Source organism: Meles meles, chromosome 19 (genome assembly GCF_922984935.1).
Source record: "Meles meles chromosome 19, mMelMel3.1 paternal haplotype, whole genome shotgun sequence".
In the NCBI taxonomy this organism is placed as follows: Eukaryota; Metazoa; Chordata; class Mammalia; order Carnivora; family Mustelidae; genus Meles; species Meles meles.
Window position 1 is genome coordinate 18,139,766 of NC_060084.1, and position 18,207 is coordinate 18,157,972.

Here is an 18,207-nt window from a genome sequence, read left to right on the forward strand (position 1 = left end):
AATAAAAATGCAGGGCATCTTGTTCAAAACTATGACAGCAGGGCGCCTGGGTGGCTCAGTGGGTTAAAGCCTCTGCCTTCAGCTCAGGTCATGATCCCAGGGTCCTGGGATCGAGCCCCGCATCGGGCTCTCTGCTCAGCAGGGAGCCTGCTTCCTTCTCTCTCTTTGCCTGCCTCTCTGCCTACTTGTGATCTCTGTCTGTCAAATAAATAAATAAATAAAAATCTGAAAAAAAACCAAAAAACCCCCCAAAAAACCACAACAAAACGGTGACTGCAAGACACACACGTTGGGCCCCGTTGAGCACAGGGCTCCATGTGAGGACATAGCTCTCAAGCCTGCGAAGCAGAGCCCCCTGCTCTCACCTCCGAATGGCCACATGCACGGCTCAAACTTCTGCCCAGTGGGAGACGTCCCCCCAAGGCTGGGACTGTAGTGTGAGAGCAGTTCAGTTTCAGTGTGTCTCTTTCACACCAACACAAAACATCCTTCAGCAGCGCCTGAGCTTTGTCCCTCTGCCTCAGCCACTTGCTAGGGACCGCACGTAACGCGTGGGTGGGAGCTGAGTGACAGCCATCAGAGCGACAACATTAGGGGACGCTGAGGCTCGAGCCCGTTTATGCAGACAACTTGTACTATTTGGGCCTGGCCAGGCTTGGTCTGGGATAAGTAAGAGAGCAAACGGCTGGATAAAGATATAGCAAGCTACCAGTGAGGGCTGGAAAGCGGCACACGCCAGAGCAGTCACAGAAAACTGAACTTCCAGCGAACGGCTGTGCCCCAAGCTAAGGAGGGAAATCCATCTGGATAAAAGGACCGTGCCCTGGGAAGTCATAATCGTAATTGTAGATGTGTCCAGATCTAGCAAGAGACCTTCAAAAGAGTTGAGGAAAAAACTGACAGGAATGGGGAAAACTTGACACATCTATAATAATCGCCCAATGTTTTCCCACCCCACTTCCATCCGTGGAGAGAATAGCCAGACTGCGTGATGAGAAAATGCACAGAAGAAAATGCAAGAGGAACGCTGTCGAAGACCCCGACCGTGGCTGACATTGACAGAACACGTAACCCAACAGCACCCCACATTCTTTTCTAGCAGGAGTGGCACTTTCACCACGAGAGACCACGTGCTTGCCCATCAAACAATAGTAATAAAATTTAAAGAACGTACAGAGTATGTTCTCTATCACAGAAGGAAATGAAAAGAAAGAGCAAAGAGAGATCCAGAAAAATCTCAGATATTTGGAAATTATACAACACACATCTAAAGAATTGAGAGGTTAGAAAACATCCTGAATGGAAGGATAAAACTAAATATATCAAAGCTTGTGGGATACACTGAAGCAGTAGTTAAAGGGATACTTAAAACACTTACATTATAGAAAAGAAAAGTGTAAGTGGGGGGTTCGTTCGACATTCTCAAGCCTTGTGGTTATCAGAGTATGAACCTTGCAGGGTAAAGGCCTCCTTCTCCTGACCTCCCTGCCTACAGGCTCTCCCATCCCTTCCAGATGGTAGCCCAGAATACTGTTGCAACACACACATCTGATCGTGTCACTCCCTGGGTCTGAACCCTCTTGCGGCCCCTCATCGCTTCAGGACAAAATTCGAAATGGACCTGGCCAGCTGGCCTTTTGTGACCTTTACTTCTGATGCCACACCCTGTTTGCCACGGTCCTACCAGCAGCTTTTCGAATGGGCTCTTGAAACATGAGTCTTTCTTTCTTTTCTGCCTTACAACTAGGGGGTCAGATAAAATAAAGGACTCCCAGTTAACTTGAATTTCAGATAAGTAATGAATAACTTTTTTAGAAAAGATTTTATTTGCCAGAGAGAGAGGAAGCAAGCACAAGCAGGGGGAGCAGCAGGAAGAGGGCGAAGCAGGCTGCCCGCTGAGCAGGGAGCCTGATGTGGGACTCGATCCCAGGACCCCAGGATCATGACCGGAGTGGAAGGCAGACGCTTAACTGACTGAGCCACCCAGGTGTCCCATGAATGACTTTTTAATATGAGCATGTCTCCAAAGCTGCATGGGGCACAGGTATACACACACAAAAAGTATTCATTACTCATCTAAAATTCAAGTTTAACTGGGTGTTAAATTTTTAGTTTTTATTTGCCAAATCTGTTAACCTCACCCAGAACTAGCACCCGGTGTTACATCTGGCCTTTCTCTGCTTCTGTGCATGGCTAACTCCTCTTTCTTAGAACGGTTTCAGCTTGGAAATAACCTCCCACAGGAAGACGGTTCTCCTCACCACCCTTTCTTGGGGTCCGTCTCATTCAGTAACTCCTCAGCCCTTGGAAAAGTGTCTAGCACTTGGTGGTCACGCAACAAATACTTGTTGAAGGACCAATGCTGACCTAGGTCCCAGCTCCAGGGACAAAGAGCTGGCCCGTTTCCCGCCTCCTAAGCCTGTGGCTCCCAGTTTGGTGTGGGGACAGGGGATGCCTCCATTATCTATCTCTTCAAACAAACCACTCCAAAAATTAGTGACTTAAGATGGCAGCAATCATGTACCTCAGCAGGGACAGCTCACCTCTGCCCCGTGTGGCGTCAGCTGGGGCTGGAAGAGCCACTTCCAAGATGACTCACTCGCCGGCTTGGAGTCACTGTATGCTGCTTCTCTCCACACCCGCCTCTCCACAGGGTGGCTTGGACTTCCTCACAGTGTGGTGGCTGGGTTCCAGGAGCAAGTATCTCAGAAGAGACAAGAAACAGCAGATGCTAGGTTTTTACGGTCTGGGCCTGGAGACTGGTACCATATCATTTCCATTCTACCCTATGGCTTAAGCAGCTGCAGTTCCTATTTAAGGAGATGGGACAGAGACCCTACCTCTGCATGGAACCAGTGCTAGAGAATTTTGTGATCATGTTTTAAAGTCACCACAGGGGAGAATACTCACCACGAAGGACTCGACAGAGCCCATCTGCACCCTGTCTGGATGGGTGGTGGTCCATAGGGGGGGATGCTTTTCTCTCCACAGGTCGGTGGGTGTCACAGGGCCAGCATGTTCAAGGCAACCTTGGAGTGGGATAGGGCAGGAGAGAAGAGAGAGACAAGATATAGAGACAGGGAGGAAGGTGGGAGGAGAGATAAGGAAAGAGTCTTCCCTTGAAGGAATGAGGACTGAGCCACTCAACCCATGTAGACAGTTCACAGTCCGTCTGAAAGGAGGCCGCAGATGTTGTAAACATCTTGGGATGTTGTAAACATCTTGGGATGTTGTAAACAGAAATTTTGAAACTGTATTTTCTTTTGGTTTTGAACAATTTTAAATTTATAGAAAGTCAACAGAATAGTAAAATGAACAACCCAGACACCCGTCATCAAGTTTCACCAATGGTTAACATTTTGACACATGTGCTCTTTGAAAGTGACAAACAAGACATTTCCCTCTTAAAACCTTCAGCCTGCATTCCGCACCCTCACAAACACCCCAAGCCATGTGCTCTCCACACCAATGGTTCTCAGCAGGGGGGGCGATTTTTGTCCCTCAGGGGATAATGTGACAATGCCAAATGGAGACTTTTTTTTTAAAAGATTTTATTTTATTTATTTGACACAGAGAGAGAGAGATCACAAGTAGGCAGAGAGACAGGCAGAGAGGAGGAAGCAGGCTCCCTGCGGAGCAGAGAGCCCAACGTGGGGCTCGATCCCAAGACCCTGAGATCATGACCTGAGCGGAAGGCATTGGCTTAATCCACTGAGCCACCCAGGCGCCCCTGGAGACATTTTTAATTACAGTCTTTATTGAAAAAAAAATTCACATCACATAAAATTCTCCATTTTAACCATTTTCAAACGTTCAGTCCAGTGTGTTTTCACATTCATGACATGATGCAACTGTCAATACTACCGAAATCCAAAACAGTTTCACAGATATTTCGGCTTGTTGCACGGACAGGGTGCCGTGCTCCTGCCACCTAGTGGGCAGGGGCCAGAAGTGCTACTGATCTCTCCAGAGTATTAAGGGCCCTAAATGTCAGGGTTCCACACAATTACAGTGCCATTATCACATCTGAGCATATCAACAGTAATTGAGTGCTGTCATTCCCACCAGTCTGAAGGATGCCTTTTTTTTTTCCCAAGATTTTATTTATTTATTTGAGAAAGAGACAGAGCACGAGCAGGGGGAGAGGCAGAGGGTAAAGGAGAAGCAGACTCCCCCACTGAGCTGGGAGCCCAACATGGGGCTCGATCCCAAGACTCTGGGATCATGACCCAAGCTGAAGGCAGATGCTTAACTGACTGAGCCACAAGGCGCCCCAAGGATGCCTTTTTTTTTTTTTTTTTAAACTTACCTTATAGATGGAGAGGGAGACAGAGAGTGAGGGGAGAAGCAGAGGGAGAGAGACAAGAGTTGATGCCCAGCAAGGAGCCCGAAGCGGGGCTCAATCCCATGACCCTGAGATCATGACCTGAGCTGAAACCAGGAGTCAGACACTTAACCAACTGAGCCACCCAGGCACTCCTCAAGGACGTCCTTTTAGCATGTTTATTTTAGTTCAGAAGGCAAGGTTCACACACTGCCTTTGGTTGTTAGGTCTTTTTGGTCTCTATTAATATAGAAGAATATTATCTACCCCATACTCAGCCTTCTTATTTTTTTGTAAGAATTCAGGCTGATTTTATAGCATCATATTCTGGATTTATTGGATTGTTTCCTCAAGATTAGATTCACCATAAACATTTCTGGCAAGATTACGACATTGATGATCACTGCGTCACATCAGCAGGTCCAAAATATGGGGTTGCTACCCTATTTGTGATGTTGAAATTGGACGATAACACAATTGAGAAGACAGAAGGTGCTGTCTCCCACGCCCCAGCCACTCAAGTGCGGCGCCCAGGCAGCCACTCTGCTTGGCTGACCCTTTCTGAAAAGTAGAGAGAGCCTGGGGAGGATTCTCTCACCCCTAGGGAGTACTCAGGCCCTTCTCTCTTCTCTTTGTTGTCCCACCTTCAAGGGTCAAGGGGAAGGCCCCAAGAGCTAGGGGTTCCCTCTGCCAACCCCAGGGAGCTAGCCCTAGCCTAGGTTGGCTGGGAGGACTCAGAAGGACTCCAGGGACTCCTTCAGCTGTTCCTCAGTTCTTAGGAAGAAACTGGATAGCGGAAGCGGGCTGAGTACCCCGAGCCTGGAACCAGGAAGCTGAGGGTGTGGGTCAGGTGGAGGTCAAGGGCTCCTAAGGCTGGAAACTGCAGGCCTGTTAGCATTCCTGCAGTGAACAACTATGCAAAGCTGCATGGAAATCACTCCCAATCCTCCTCCTTTTGGGAAGCTCCTTCCACCCTTAGGAGCGCCACTAAACACAACCTTTTTCAGGAAACCTACCAGGACTGTGGGAAGAAGAAAATTGCCCCTGTTCTCAAAGCACTTCAGGCTAGAACCACAACAAGGGCAGAAGTTCTAAGTGGCAGTGCAAACATGACAACCTGCAAAAAGCTTTTTTAGCCCAGCAATGAAACAGCATATTAAAAAAATTCAGGGCACACCTGGGTGGCTTAGTCAGTTAAGTGTCTGCCTTTGGTTCAGGTCATGATCTCAGGGTCCAGGGATTGCATACCGCGTTGGGCTCTTTGCTTGGTGGGGAGCCTGCTTCTCCCTCCGGCTCAGTGGGTGAAGCATGCAACTCTTGATCTCAGGTTGTTAAATTTGAGCCCCATGTTGGGTGTCAAGGATACTTAAAAGTAAAATCTTTTAAAAAAGCTTCAGTTTTCTGGCTTTTCTTGGAAAATCTGATGCTCTGGCAACATCGGGCTCACACCTGTGTCTAGGGTGCAATGTGCCTAGGGTGTGCCTAGGGTGCCTAGACTTCCCCTTCCAGACTGAGCACGCACTCCACACTTACCTAAACCTGAGTCTGAGTGTGGCTTTCACTGTTGCTCCTTCACCTTGCCAATGCTGTTTTTTCTCTACCTGTGTCTTTGAAAAAAAAGATGACAATAAAAGAGAGGTCTAAGGGCCCTGTGCTTCAGGGAAAATGAGAGAAGGCATATTTCTCTGTGGAACCGAAGAACATTCCTGTGCCCTTGTAATGTGATTAAAGTGAATCTGTGTTAAAAACTATATTGACCCCAAGTGCCATAGTGTCTTAGCATCGTGGCTGGGGGTCACTGGAATGTCAGACTCCTTTTGGCTCCACCACTTACAAGCTATGTGACCTCAGACACGATTATGACAAAACTCAGACACCTCTGCAGTTTAAACCTCTCTCAACCCCTTGAATACTGCCCAGGTGCGATCCTACAAACAAAACATCCAAGCACGTGACTTTCAAGGATGTGTTGAGGAAGAACAAGATTCTACATCAAAAGTCATTTTTTCTAAGCTGGGAATTTGCCCAAAGTCAACACCTGACCAAACCAAAAGCCAGACTTGGCTCCTGAGGGGAGACTTTTGACCCTGACTTTGACAGAAGGTGCTGGCCCATGTGACCCACTCCACTCTACGGGCAAGGCCACTGGAGGTCAGAACTGCTGTGGGAGTCGCAAGCTGACCTTGAGGATAGCTCAGGGCTTGTAAGGATTCAGCTAAAGTTCAAGGAGGATCATCAGGGCTCACACAGATCAGAGGAACCCACCATAAGTGCTTCAGCCATGACCCTCGGCTGTAGATGCGAGCAGGATTTCCAGAACCAGGACCAGGAAATTGTGGGACAAAGGTGACACTCTCCTGTAGGATATGAGTGGGGAAGTTAAGAGGCCTCAGAGACTCCTGGAAGTCAATCTGGGTCCACAAGGGAAACAAACCTTAGAAGGAAGCATTTGCTACAAAAGACACAGACAAGAGTTATGGGGCACCTGGGTGGTTTAGTCAGTTAAGCATCTGCCTTTGGCTCAGGTCATGATCCAGCTCGGGGGGGTATAGCTCAGTGGTAGAGCATTTGACTGCATGATCCAGCTTGGGTCCTCTCCCTCTGCCCACCCCCTGCCCTGCTCATGTTCTCTCTCTCTCTCTCTCAAATGAATAAAAAAAAAATCTTCAAAAAAAAGAGTTATAAAGAAATTGAAGATATTCTCAGTTGAGAATGTGTTTGGCTGCAAGTAAGAGAAAACTTAAGAGTAGCTTGAATAAATATTTATTCCCTGCTTGTCTCACACGATAAAATATCAGGAGATGGGCAGGCCGACCACGGTTGGTGCAGCTGGTTTACACAGCCAAGAAGTCTTTTCTTGCCTGCCATCCTTGGCAGCTTAATCCATTCTCAAAATTGTTGCCTCCATGGTCATGAGTTGGTCAAGATGAAAGGAAGAGAAGCCACGAAGGGAGACACTTGTGCCAGGAAAGCAAAACTTTCCCAGACGTCCTTACCGTAAGTCTCATGGGTAACAATGTGTCCCAGGGATACCAGGAACTCTAAAGGGAACTGAGGAAGTTAGTCTGTTTAACTAGGCACTGCCCCAAACAAAACTGGGCTTCTCTTGGGAGGAAAGGGGAATAGGTATTAGGAAGGCAACCAGCTGTGTCTATCACACCAAGTCCTTACACAACCAAAAGGCCTGGGACCCAACTCCATAGGAAACCAGCCTTCTGGATTTTTCAACTATATGAGAAAATAAATTATTTTTATAGTTTAAGACAATTTGTGTGTTTTTAGTTCTTTAAAAGATTTTATTTATTTATTTGCCAGAGAGAGAGAGCACAAAGCAGGAGGAATGGCAGGTAGAGGAAGAAGCAGGCTTCCTATTGAGCAAGGAGCGGATGTGGGACTCCATCCCAGGACCCTGGGATTATGACCCAAGCTGAAGGCAGACACTTAACCCACTGAGCCACCCAGGCATCCCTGTGTGTATTTTTTAAGAGATTTTATTTATTTGTTTGACAGAGAGAGTGAGTGGGGTGGGGGCACAAGCAGGGGGAGCAACAGAGGGACAGGGAGAAGCAGACCCCCCACTGAGCAAGAAGCCTGATGCGGGCCTCGATCCCAGGATCCCGGGATCATGACCTGAGCAGAAGGCAGATGCCCAACCAACTGAGCCACCCAGGCGCCCCTGTGGCCGGCATTGTTCATCCAAGATTATGTCTGGGAGATTCATCTCTGTGGTGTTCAGAAGTTCATTCTGTTTTTACTACCCAGCTTCCCAATGTATGCATATACCACAGTTTATCCATCTTCCTGGTGTTGGGAGATTTGGATGATTTCCAGTTTTTAGCTATTATGAATAAAGTTGCCAGGAACATTCTATACTTGCAGTTATACTCAGTTCTCCTGGGTTTGTACCAAAGAGGGGACTGGCTGGGTCATAGGTCAGGTGAAGCAGTTACAGTGAATACTGCAGTTTTCCAGTTTACCTCGTACCAGTTCTAGTTACGTCATATCCTCGCCAACACTGGGTTTTGTCAATCTCTTTAATTGTAGCCAATATAATTATGTACAATAGTATCTCGTGATTTTATTTTTTAAATTTATTTATTTATTTTTGAATTTTATTTATGTATTGCGAGAGAGAGAGCGCACGCGTGTGCGCGTGCGCATGTGAGCGCACACATGAGTGGATGGAGGGCCAGAGGGAGAATGAGAATCTCAAGCAGACTCTGTGCTGAGCGTGGAGCCTGACCTGTGGCTTGATCTCACCACCCTGAGAACAAGACCTGAGCCGAAATCAAGAGTCAGATGCTTAGGGGCCCCTGGGTGGCTCAGTTGTTAAGCATCTGCCTCTGGCTCAGGTCATGATTCCAGGGTCCTGGGATTTGAGCCCCACGTCAGGCTCCCTGCTCCGCGGGAAGCCTGCTTCTCTCTCTTCCCCTCCCCCTGCTTACGTTCTCTCTCTCACTGTGTCTCTCTGCCAAATAAATAAACGGAGATGTTTAACCAACTGAGCCACCCAATTAAGACACCTCTTTATTTACTTCTATATATTTATTTTTAATATATGTGCTGCCGAAGCGAGCAGTATATATTTATTTTTAAAGTAATCTGGTACACCCAAAGGGGGGCTCAAACTCACAACCTCAAGATCAAGAGTTGGATGTTCAACCAACTGAGCCAACCAGGCACCCCTTGTTTTAATTCACATTTCTGTATGAATTAAACGTCTTTAGTGATATTGAGCACCTTTCCACATGCTTGTTGGCCATTTAGAAATCCTCTTTTATGGGGTGCCTGGGTGGCTCAGTGGGTTAAAGCCTCTGCCTTCGGCTCAGGTCATGATCTCAGGGTCCTGGGATCGAGCCCCGCATCCGGCTCTCCGCTCTGCAGGGAGCCTGCTTCCTCCTCTCTCTCCGCCTGCCTCTCTGCCCACTTGTGATCTCTGTCAAATAAATAAAATCTTTAAAAAAAAAAAAAAAAAGAAATCCTCTTTTATGAAGGACCTGTTCTAGTCCCTTTTCTGTAATAACTACAGAACTCTTTATATACTCTGCAGGAGTCTTTTTTTAAATAACTCTATTGAAACATCTTTTTTCTAGTTTGTACCTTATCTTTTCATTTTCTTAAATTTTTTTTTTTAAAGATTTTATTTGACAGAGAGAAATCACAGAGAGGCAGGCAGAGAGAGAGGAAGGGAAGCAGGCTCTCAGCTGAGCAGAGAGCCCGATGCGGGACTCGATCCCAGGACCCTGAGATCATGACCTGAGCCGAAGGCAGCGGCTCAACCCACTGAGCCACCCAGGCGCCCCCTTTTTTTTTTTTTTTAAAGATTTTATTTATTTGACAGAGAGAAATCACAGAGAGGCAGGCAGAGAGAGAGGAAGGGACATTTTCTTAAATATCTTTAATTAATGACCAGAAGTTCTTAATTTTCATGAAGTCTAAGTTATCAACCATTGATGCTTAGAGCTTTCTGAGTCAAGTTTTTTGGTTTTGTTTTTAAATATTTTATTTTATTTTTTCTGAAGTAGGGTCCACACCCACTGCGGGGCTTGAACTCATGACCCTGAGAGCAAGAGTTGCACATTTCACCAACTGAGCCAGCCAGAGGCCCCCTTTCAGTCTTTTGCTTAAGAAATCTTTGCCTAGGGATGCCTGGGTGGCTCAGTCATTAAGCATCTGCCTTCGGCTCAACAATCCCAGGTCCCAGGGTCCTGGGATCGAGCCCCACAGAGGGAAGCTTGCTTCTCCCTCTCCCTCTGCTGCTCCCCCTGCTTGTGCTGTCAGACAAATAAATAAAATAATTAAAAAATAGAAATCTTTGCCCAGTCCAAGGCTATAAAGATATTCCATGTTTCTCCAGAAGTTTCACTGTTTTACCTTCACAGTTCTGCTGATGCTCCATTTCAAATTTATTCTTGTGAAGGCTTCAAGATACAGGTAAAACAGATAGTCACTTACTCCAGCACTGTTCCACTTACATAAGTTTGCATAATTCATTTTCAGCCCTTCTTCTTTCCTAACATAGGCACTTACATATATGCATTACTTTAGCCGCATCCATTAGTTTTCATATAGTGTATTTCATTATCATTCAATTTGAAATATTTCCTAGTTTTCCCTTGTGCCTTCTTTGATTCATAGATTATTTAGAAATGTGTCCAAGAGCATAAGGACACTCAGCACAGCTCTGGTGCCCGACTCATCCCACAGCCTCGTGGGGGCTGAGTGGAATGCGGGTGGAGCGGCTGCTTGCTTTGGTCTGGGCGCCTTTGGGGAGCTCTGCAGGCAGAATTGTCTGCCGCCAAGACATGTATGTGGGGAGACACCGTAGGGGAGCACGTTTGACTCCCCCCGCCCTGTGCCCCAGCATGTGCATGCAAGGGTGGGTGCACACCGCTACCACATGCACATGAGTGTGCATACACACCATCCCTCTCCAGCTCTAAAACATGCCCTGAACCATGCAAGGAAGAAAGGAAAGCAGGCCGGCTGCTTCTTAGGTGAGTGATCAAAACTAAGTCACTTAAACTGTACGCCTGTTTCCTGATCTATAAAGTGGGGATAGTTTATTTCGAAATTCGGCTGAGAATTAAATGTATGGGATGGGAGTCTTGGTATGGGTAAGGGCTGAGATAGGGAGGAAAACTTGCTTCTATGCCAGATCCTAACGCAAAGTCTGGCTTTGGCCAGAGATGGGGGAGGAGGACCCTTATCTAGGGCTTAATGGAGACAGTTTACACAGGGCCTACAGGGGCACAACTGGGAAGTGGCCAGCAGGGTTGCTGGCGGAGGGGCACCTGAAAGCTCTTCTTCCCATACTGGACTGGGCCTTGGTGCCTGGGTGAGAGCGGTGTTCCAGAGGTTGAAGCTGGAACGTTATCCTTTCCAATGAAGGTCCCCAGATGACCACTTCCCGTGGGACTCAACCCCCTCCCAGCTCTTACACATCTACCTCCCTGGCTTTCTTCGCAGCTGGAGGCAGAAGGGATGGGAAGGGGTGCCTGGGTGGCTCAGTGGGTTAAAGCCTCTGCCTTCGGCTCGGGTCATGATCTCAGGGTCCTGGGATCGAGCCCCGCGTCGGGCTCTCTGATCAGCAGGGAGCCTGCTTCCCCTTTTCTCTCTGCCTGCCTCTCTGCCTACTTGTGATCTCTGTCTTTCAAATAAATAAATAAAAAAAATCTTAAAAAAAAAAAAAAAAGGGATGGGAAGGGAAACAGCAGAAAGGTCCGGAGAACCCCGGGAGCTGCTGTAGCTGTCGCTGCTTTCTCTAGCTGACCCAGACTCACCCTGAGTCTGTCAAGTCAGGTACCAGCACACCCCTGTGCCCAATGCATTAGGCAGCATCTCCATATCTATATCCAGAGTTCTGCAGCCTCTGTTCTTACCTGCACAGAACCCCAGTGGCAGGGATGAGCAAGATGGAGAGCTCCTGGGGCTTTAGCAGAAACAGTAAGTCATGGCTTGCCTGGGTGGCTCAGTCAGTTAAGTATCTGACTCTTGATCTCAGATTAGGCCTTGATCTCAGGATTGTGAGTTTGAGCCCCAATGTTGGGCTCCATGCTTGGTTGGCGCCTACAGAAAGAGGAAGAGAAAGAAAGTGAAAGAAGGAGAAGGAAAGAGAAAGAAGAAGAAAAGAGAAAGAAAGAGATGGAAGAAAAGAAAGAAAAGGAAGAAAGAAAGAGAGAGAGAGAGAGAAAAGAAAAGAAAGAAGAAAGGAAGGAAGAAGAAAAGTCTACTTCCCAGCATAAGAATCATTCCTAGGTAGCCTAATGGTTCCTATTGTGAAAACACCTTTGTTCCCGGGCTTCAGCTGAGCCACTGAACATCCCCAGGGGGTTGGGTTGCTCCCTTCTATGGGGATGGTTAGAAACAATGAAGGGGACATCCTGGGTACCCCCTCCCCAGCCCAACAGTGCCATGTCTCTGAGGGGTTGCTGGAGACTCACAGTGCACTTACCTGGAGATCCTGTTAAATTCAGAGGTTCTGGTGTGCCTGGGTGGCTCAGTGGGTTAAAGCCTCTGTCTTCGGCCCGGGTCCTGGGATCGAGCCCTGCATCAGGCTCTCTGCTCCACGGGGAGACTGCTTCCTCCTCTCTCTCTGCCTGCCTCTCTGCCTAGTTGTGGTTTCTCTCTGTCAAATAAATAAAATATTTAAAAAAATAAATAAATTCAGGGGTCCTCTTGGGGTTCCTTGGGGTGGCTCAGTAGGGTAAGCATCTGCTTTTGACTTGGGCTGTGATCCCAGGGTTCTGGGATCTAGCCCCACATCCCCCTGCTTGTGCACACGTGCACTCTGTCAAATAAATAAATAAATAAATGTTAAATTCCGGGGTCCTCTCATCACCTGGAATGGAAAAAAACCCTCACCACTTTGTGCGGGCTTCATGTGAGTGTGGAGCTGATGTCTGCCTGTTTGGACATGCTGACAGTGAGAAATTCCCCTGAGACACAGGTGGGGTGCAGCAGTCCCCCTAGAAACAGACTATTTTGCACTGAAAGGTATGGCCTGGCACGTGGAGGGAAGGACCGGTTACATCTGCGGGCATCTGGGAGTGGACACGGGGTTGTAGATGTCTTCAGAGGGGGCTGGGGTCAGAGTTTAGGATGGCCTCTGCCAGACCAGAGGGGACAAGTATCCAGACGGCAAGCCACATCCTCTGAACCAGACCAGCTGGCCTATTTGTCTCTGGCACCCCTGGGCCTATGTGAATTTTCCTCTAAACACTCCAACCACAGCTCAGCTGTTCTGGGGACCCCTAATAAAGGGCCAACTTCCAGCCTTGAATGGGAGGACTGTAGGGGGAGGGGAACTGGGAGTGGGAGCAAGGCCTGAGGATAAAGGGTGTCTCTAGGCCTGAGGCCCCTTGTAGTCTGTCCATCAGCTGTCTCTGTACCCTGTTCCACTCTCCCTTGGCTTGGCTCGAGCCTACACTTTCACTGCAACAGGAAAGCCCACAAACCCTGTCTGACCTCAGAATCAGGAGTTTCAGGTCACCATGGGCTCTGATCTACCCTAGAAGTCTGGAAGCCTTGGCATAATGCTTTTCAGGTAGCATGCAGTCAATAAAGCACTCTTGCGTGAAAGGGAGAAAGGCAAGCGCTGGTATTTGGCGTTCAGGTGGCAAAATGACTCTTCTAGGAGCACCTGATCACGGTGGGATCCCTCCCAGCTGAGGGCTCAAGATGCCAGCCTGAAATAAACCCCATCCATCCTGATTCCTCTCCCTCCATAACTGAGGGGACCACACCTCTCCAGGCAATCTCTGCCTTTTGGAAGTCCTACAGATGAGCCACAGGGGCAGGGGCAGTGTGCCGGGAGGAGGTCTGGTTTTCAGAACAAAGTTGGTTTGGGAGAGCCAGTGGGTGCTCTGCTGCCCCCTGCTGGACAAAGTAGGAACAGTACCTTGGTAGGTGAGGGTTACGTTGAGGGAAAAGAGAGGTAGGGGTCAGGCCCCTCTCCTCCTCCTCATACATGGATCTCCCGCACAGGACAACCACCTTCTCCTCTTCCTCTCTCGGAAATCAGGATCCCTCCCCAGCCTCATCAAGTAGGCTCTGGCTCCCCCCAGTTCTCCCAATTCCGCCACCCAGAACATTTCTGAAGGTCTTTTTGTCAACAAGCATGATCCTGGGAACATCAGTTTCTGACCAATAAAATCACCCCCACAGCATTTAAACTCATTAACAACAGGCTCCCAGGGGGCCTTTTATAGACTATTAGATGTAGGCAACTGTGTTCATCAGGAGGAAAGATCAATGTAAGGATCAACAAAACCAAGGGAAATAGAAAAGAGGAGGAAGGCGGAAACTTAATTGTAACAAAATCTGATAAATCAAACCAAAGATTAGTTATTTGCAAAAACAAATAAAATTTGATAAGCCAACGGAAATTTCACTTTAGACAGAGGTACAGATATAGATATGGATATAGATAGAGAGGGAGAGCTATGATCAGAAACCCATGAGCAATGTTTTGGGCTAATTCGGTGGTGGTAGGAGGGGTCCTAGTCAACATCGTGCTGGACAGCAGAAGGCAGGTGGGTGGGAAAGGACGTAAACAAAGGTCTGGGCGGGTGCACACTCACAGCAGTGAGACAGTGTGGAGGTGGCTAGAGACGTTTGCTGACTGACGTACTGACTGAATCAACTCTCGAGGTAGCCAACTCTCTGGTCCCGGGCGGGGAGGGGAGTGGGAAGAAAAGCGTCTACTGACTGCTCACCAGCTTGTTGGGCAGGAACCAGGTTTGGAGCAGAGCCTGTACTAGTGATAAGCTGTAGAATTAGGAGCTTGGTAAGCCATGTGCCAACTACGGGTCCAGGAAACTTACATTGTCCCTTGTCTGGATCCACCCTTGACTCTTACTCAAGCTTCATGAGTGAGTAAAAGTTTCCTCTCCCAGAAAGCCTTCTCAGCCAACTTCCGGCTCCTCCCTCAGCTGGGGTAGGTGCCTCTCCTAGTCGTACACGCTCCTGGGGCACTCTTCTATCAAAGCATTCATCCCATTGCATTTTAAATCATTCTCTTTGTTTTCAACTTTCATTACGAAGATTTTCAAACACAAACAAGGAGAGCAGGCATGGGATAACGGAGCCCACGTACTCATCACCCAGTTTCAACAAATGACCAACTCATGAACAATTTTATTTCATTCATATCATGTCCTGCTACTCCCTCTCCCTTCGATTATTTCATATCATTTTATCAGCAAATACTTCATTATATTTCTCTAAAAATAAGCTACTTGAAACCACAATACCATTCTCACAACTTTAAAAATGAACAATTAATTCCTCAATGTCATCAACTATCCAATGTTTGTATTTCTCTCATCATCCTCCTGTGTTGACAGTTGGTTTTCTTGAATGTCTCACCCATCAGACCTGATGAGGGACCAGGGCTGCCCCTGGGAGAGCTTCAGCCCTTGCCCATCACTGCCCAGGTCTTCACCTGCACACGCACAGGGGAGGACAGTCACTGCAGATGAGCGGACACTGAGTGCCTGGGTGGGATGGCACCAGCACGGCCCCCGAACATGGACAACTGTTCTTGGCATGGATGCGGATCAGGCCCAGCCAAGTGCTCACAGCCTCCACCCCAAATTACTTGAGGCGCTTTTCCAAAACCCACATGCACTCCCTTTTCCCCACCTCCAACTCCTCAGCCAGAATCTCCAAGGATGGGACCAGGGGTCAGGGATTGGGGGGAAGTGTCTCGGGTACACTTGATGTATGGCTCTTCTTGAACCCCAAGTGGCCCCACCAAGATGGAAGGATATCTAGTGCCCGATACTTTCACCCTGCACCAGAGAAATCCCTGGGGTCGACAACAGGGCCCAGCTCTAGCCTCTGGAAAAGAAGGGTCAATGTCAGTTGCCAGGGAGGCCTTGAGACCAGGTCTACATTGTGGCTATTTGTCACCAAAATAGCCAGTAGCACTGTCGGGGGAGACATGGGGATGGCCCTTTGCTGGATTATCCTGGGGCTATCTCCTTAAGGCAGTAGTATGTGACCCTGGGAGCTCGTAGGACTGTGACCCTGTGCCAGCCACAAGTGAGCCCAGTGCTACTGCTACCGGAACAGACATGAGTGCCATCTGTGAAACAGCTGCCACAGCCTTGCCCTCTGCAGAGCAGCCCCTCCCCATGCAACTGAACCCCAAGACTGACTGTTGGTACTGAAGGCTAAAGGCTGTCAGACGACAGCTTACAGTTTCCACCCGTTGCTGGGAGGACTTCCTCGTCCTGGGCAGAACAGCCTGTGTGAACCTACATCAAAAACCCCAAGAGCCACTTCAAACTTCTACTGTCTCAGGCCAGCTCAGTTTGTACACTGAGGCCTTGAAGGTAATTCAGTCTGTACCCCTTTTCCTGATGGGCAAGTGTGTGTTAGAGAGCACCCCAGAGGGGAGAGGGCAGGCAGGGGCAGGTGGAGTCCTGTGTGTCCTCCCACCTTCACAAAAGGGCAGTCTTCATCCTGGCCTCCTGCTGATGAGCCCAGGCGTGGGCACAGGCCTGACAACACAGGGCGGATGGGAACAGCCATTAGCACTAATGAGACAGGCAGCCTGAAAGCTTTTTACTTTGAAGCTGCTCGCCCACACAGGGAACAGTCCGTTCTGCTTCCTTGGCTTCCAGGAAGCCAGGCGGAAAAGGGTTCGGGAGAAGGAGCAGGGGTGGTGGGCTTAGAGAAGTCTGGAGGGACAAAGGGGAGGGGAGGAAGGACCAGGGATGGAGGCAGGAGGACTTGGTTTTGGCTAAGTGGACTTCTCCCCTCCCTTTTCCCTCTAAAAAACCCAGGGTCTAGGTCTGCACCCCACTCTGGCCACTGGCCCATCACCCTCTTCAGTGCCCTTGACTAAAGTTCCTGGAAGCAAAGGAAACAACATGCCACACAGGATCTGAGTGAGCATCTCCGGGGCCACAAATTAAATTAAGATCTCAGGGCTGCCTGCCTTGTTATCACTAATGGCTCTGGCCTGTACCACTTCCCCGCCCCTACCCAGGTCCCTGTCCTGTAGAAATTTGGGGGTTCTGGGCACCCTATCTTGCTCCCAAACTTTGATTGGCACCTGGGGACCTCACCCCAAATCGGAGTTGGGCACACCTCTTACAGAGCATCCAAAAGCCCAAGTTGCAGGGAGAGAGGCCTGAGCTGTGCCCCCACCCTCTGGCGAGGGCCCCTTATGTCTTGGCTGCAGGCAGCAGTCACGTGTGGGGCGTTCATTAGACCCTGCCATATAAGCTGAGGGCACGGAGTGGCCAGAAACTCTCCAGGCAAGGATCCAGCAAGCAGAGGTAAGTCCTCAGGTTGGGCAGAGGCCCCTGTTCTCTGGGAAGTCTCTGTCTGGGGCTGGGCACGTGGAGGGTGCAAGGATGAGGAAGGACTAAGTGGTGGGTCTCACTGCCGGCCAGGTCATGCTGCCTGCAGCGCTGCTGAGCTGTGCCCTGCTGCTGGCACTGCCCCCCGTGCAGGGGGCCGACATGGGCCTGGCCCCGCTGGAAGGCATCAGAAGACCTGACCAGGCCCTGTTCCCAGAGCTCCCAGGTCAGTATGGGCAGGGGTGGAGCTGGGTGGAGCCTGGATACCCTCGGGCCACAAAGTATCCTGCTTGGTATGAGCCCTCCTTGCCCCTTCCCAATCCCAGACCTCGGAGGTGGGTGTTTAACGCATGGGGAGGGAGGGGGTTCTGCCCTCACATCACCTGTTCCAGGCCTGAGCCTGCAGTCCTCGCTGAAAAGGACAGCTGAAGAACAGTCAGGAGAGGCTCTGCTGCAGGAAGCTGAGGCCTTGGCAGAGGTAACCGCCCAGGAGAAGGGGGGATGGTCACAGGCCTTGGGAGGGGACATCAGGTGTCATCCCCTCTCTCCACCACATGACCCCTCACCGGGGTGATACTGCAGACTACTGTCTCCATGCTCCACTGCCGTCCTGTTTGGATCCAGGCAGGTGACATCTGTGGACCTGCCTTCAAAGGCCCATGCCTGCAATCCTGCTCCCTCACTCCTGTAGGTACTAGATCCGGAGGGCCGAGAGCCACGCTCCCCACGTCGCTGCGTAAGGCTGCATGAATCCTGTCTGGGACACCAGGTACCATGTTGCGACCCATGTGCCACGTGCTACTGCCGTTTCTTCAACGCCTCCTGCTACTGCCGGAAGCTGGGTACTGCCATGAACCCCTGCAGCCGTACCTAGTGGGCCGATGTCGGGGTCCGGGCTGTACATGGGGTAGTGAATAAAGGCTGGGACCAACCCCAAGGCTGTGGCGTTATTTCAAACGTGGCCGTCGGAGGTGGGAGGTCATGGAGGTCACGGTAGGGATGGGGTTGCCACCAAGCCAAGAAATCACACACATACACACACACCTACCCCAGGGTCTAGGCTACCCA

General features: G+C 49.4%; 1 protein-coding gene and 1 long non-coding RNA gene across 4 annotated transcripts; one reads left to right on the forward strand and one right to left on the reverse strand.

The window, feature by feature from the left end:
- Positions 1–1,887: 1,887 nt before the first annotated feature.
- On the reverse strand, positions 1,888–12,394 carry LOC123931478. Of its 3 annotated transcripts, none has more exons than XR_006816271.1 (3): positions 12,279–12,394; positions 2,911–3,029; positions 1,888–2,704 (listed from the first exon to the last, which is right to left on the reverse strand). It is a non-coding gene; the product is annotated as an uncharacterized LOC123931478 (long non-coding RNA). The 3 variants fall into 3 exon arrangements; XR_006816272.1 differs by lacking the exon at positions 12,279–12,394 and adding an exon at positions 11,707–11,787; XR_006816270.1 differs by lacking the exon at positions 12,279–12,394 and adding an exon at positions 5,858–5,999.
- Positions 12,395–17,029: 4,635 nt separating this feature from the next.
- Positions 17,030–18,013, forward strand: LOC123931477 (agouti related neuropeptide). Its single transcript, XM_045988620.1, has 4 exons — positions 17,030–17,115; positions 17,233–17,365; positions 17,532–17,617; positions 17,831–18,013. Exons 2-4 carry the CDS (start codon positions 17,236–17,238, stop codon positions 18,011–18,013), a joined length of 399 nt encoding a protein of 132 aa, XP_045844576.1. The 5' UTR covers positions 17,030–17,115; positions 17,233–17,235.
- The last annotated feature ends 194 nt before the right edge of the window (positions 18,014–18,207 follow it).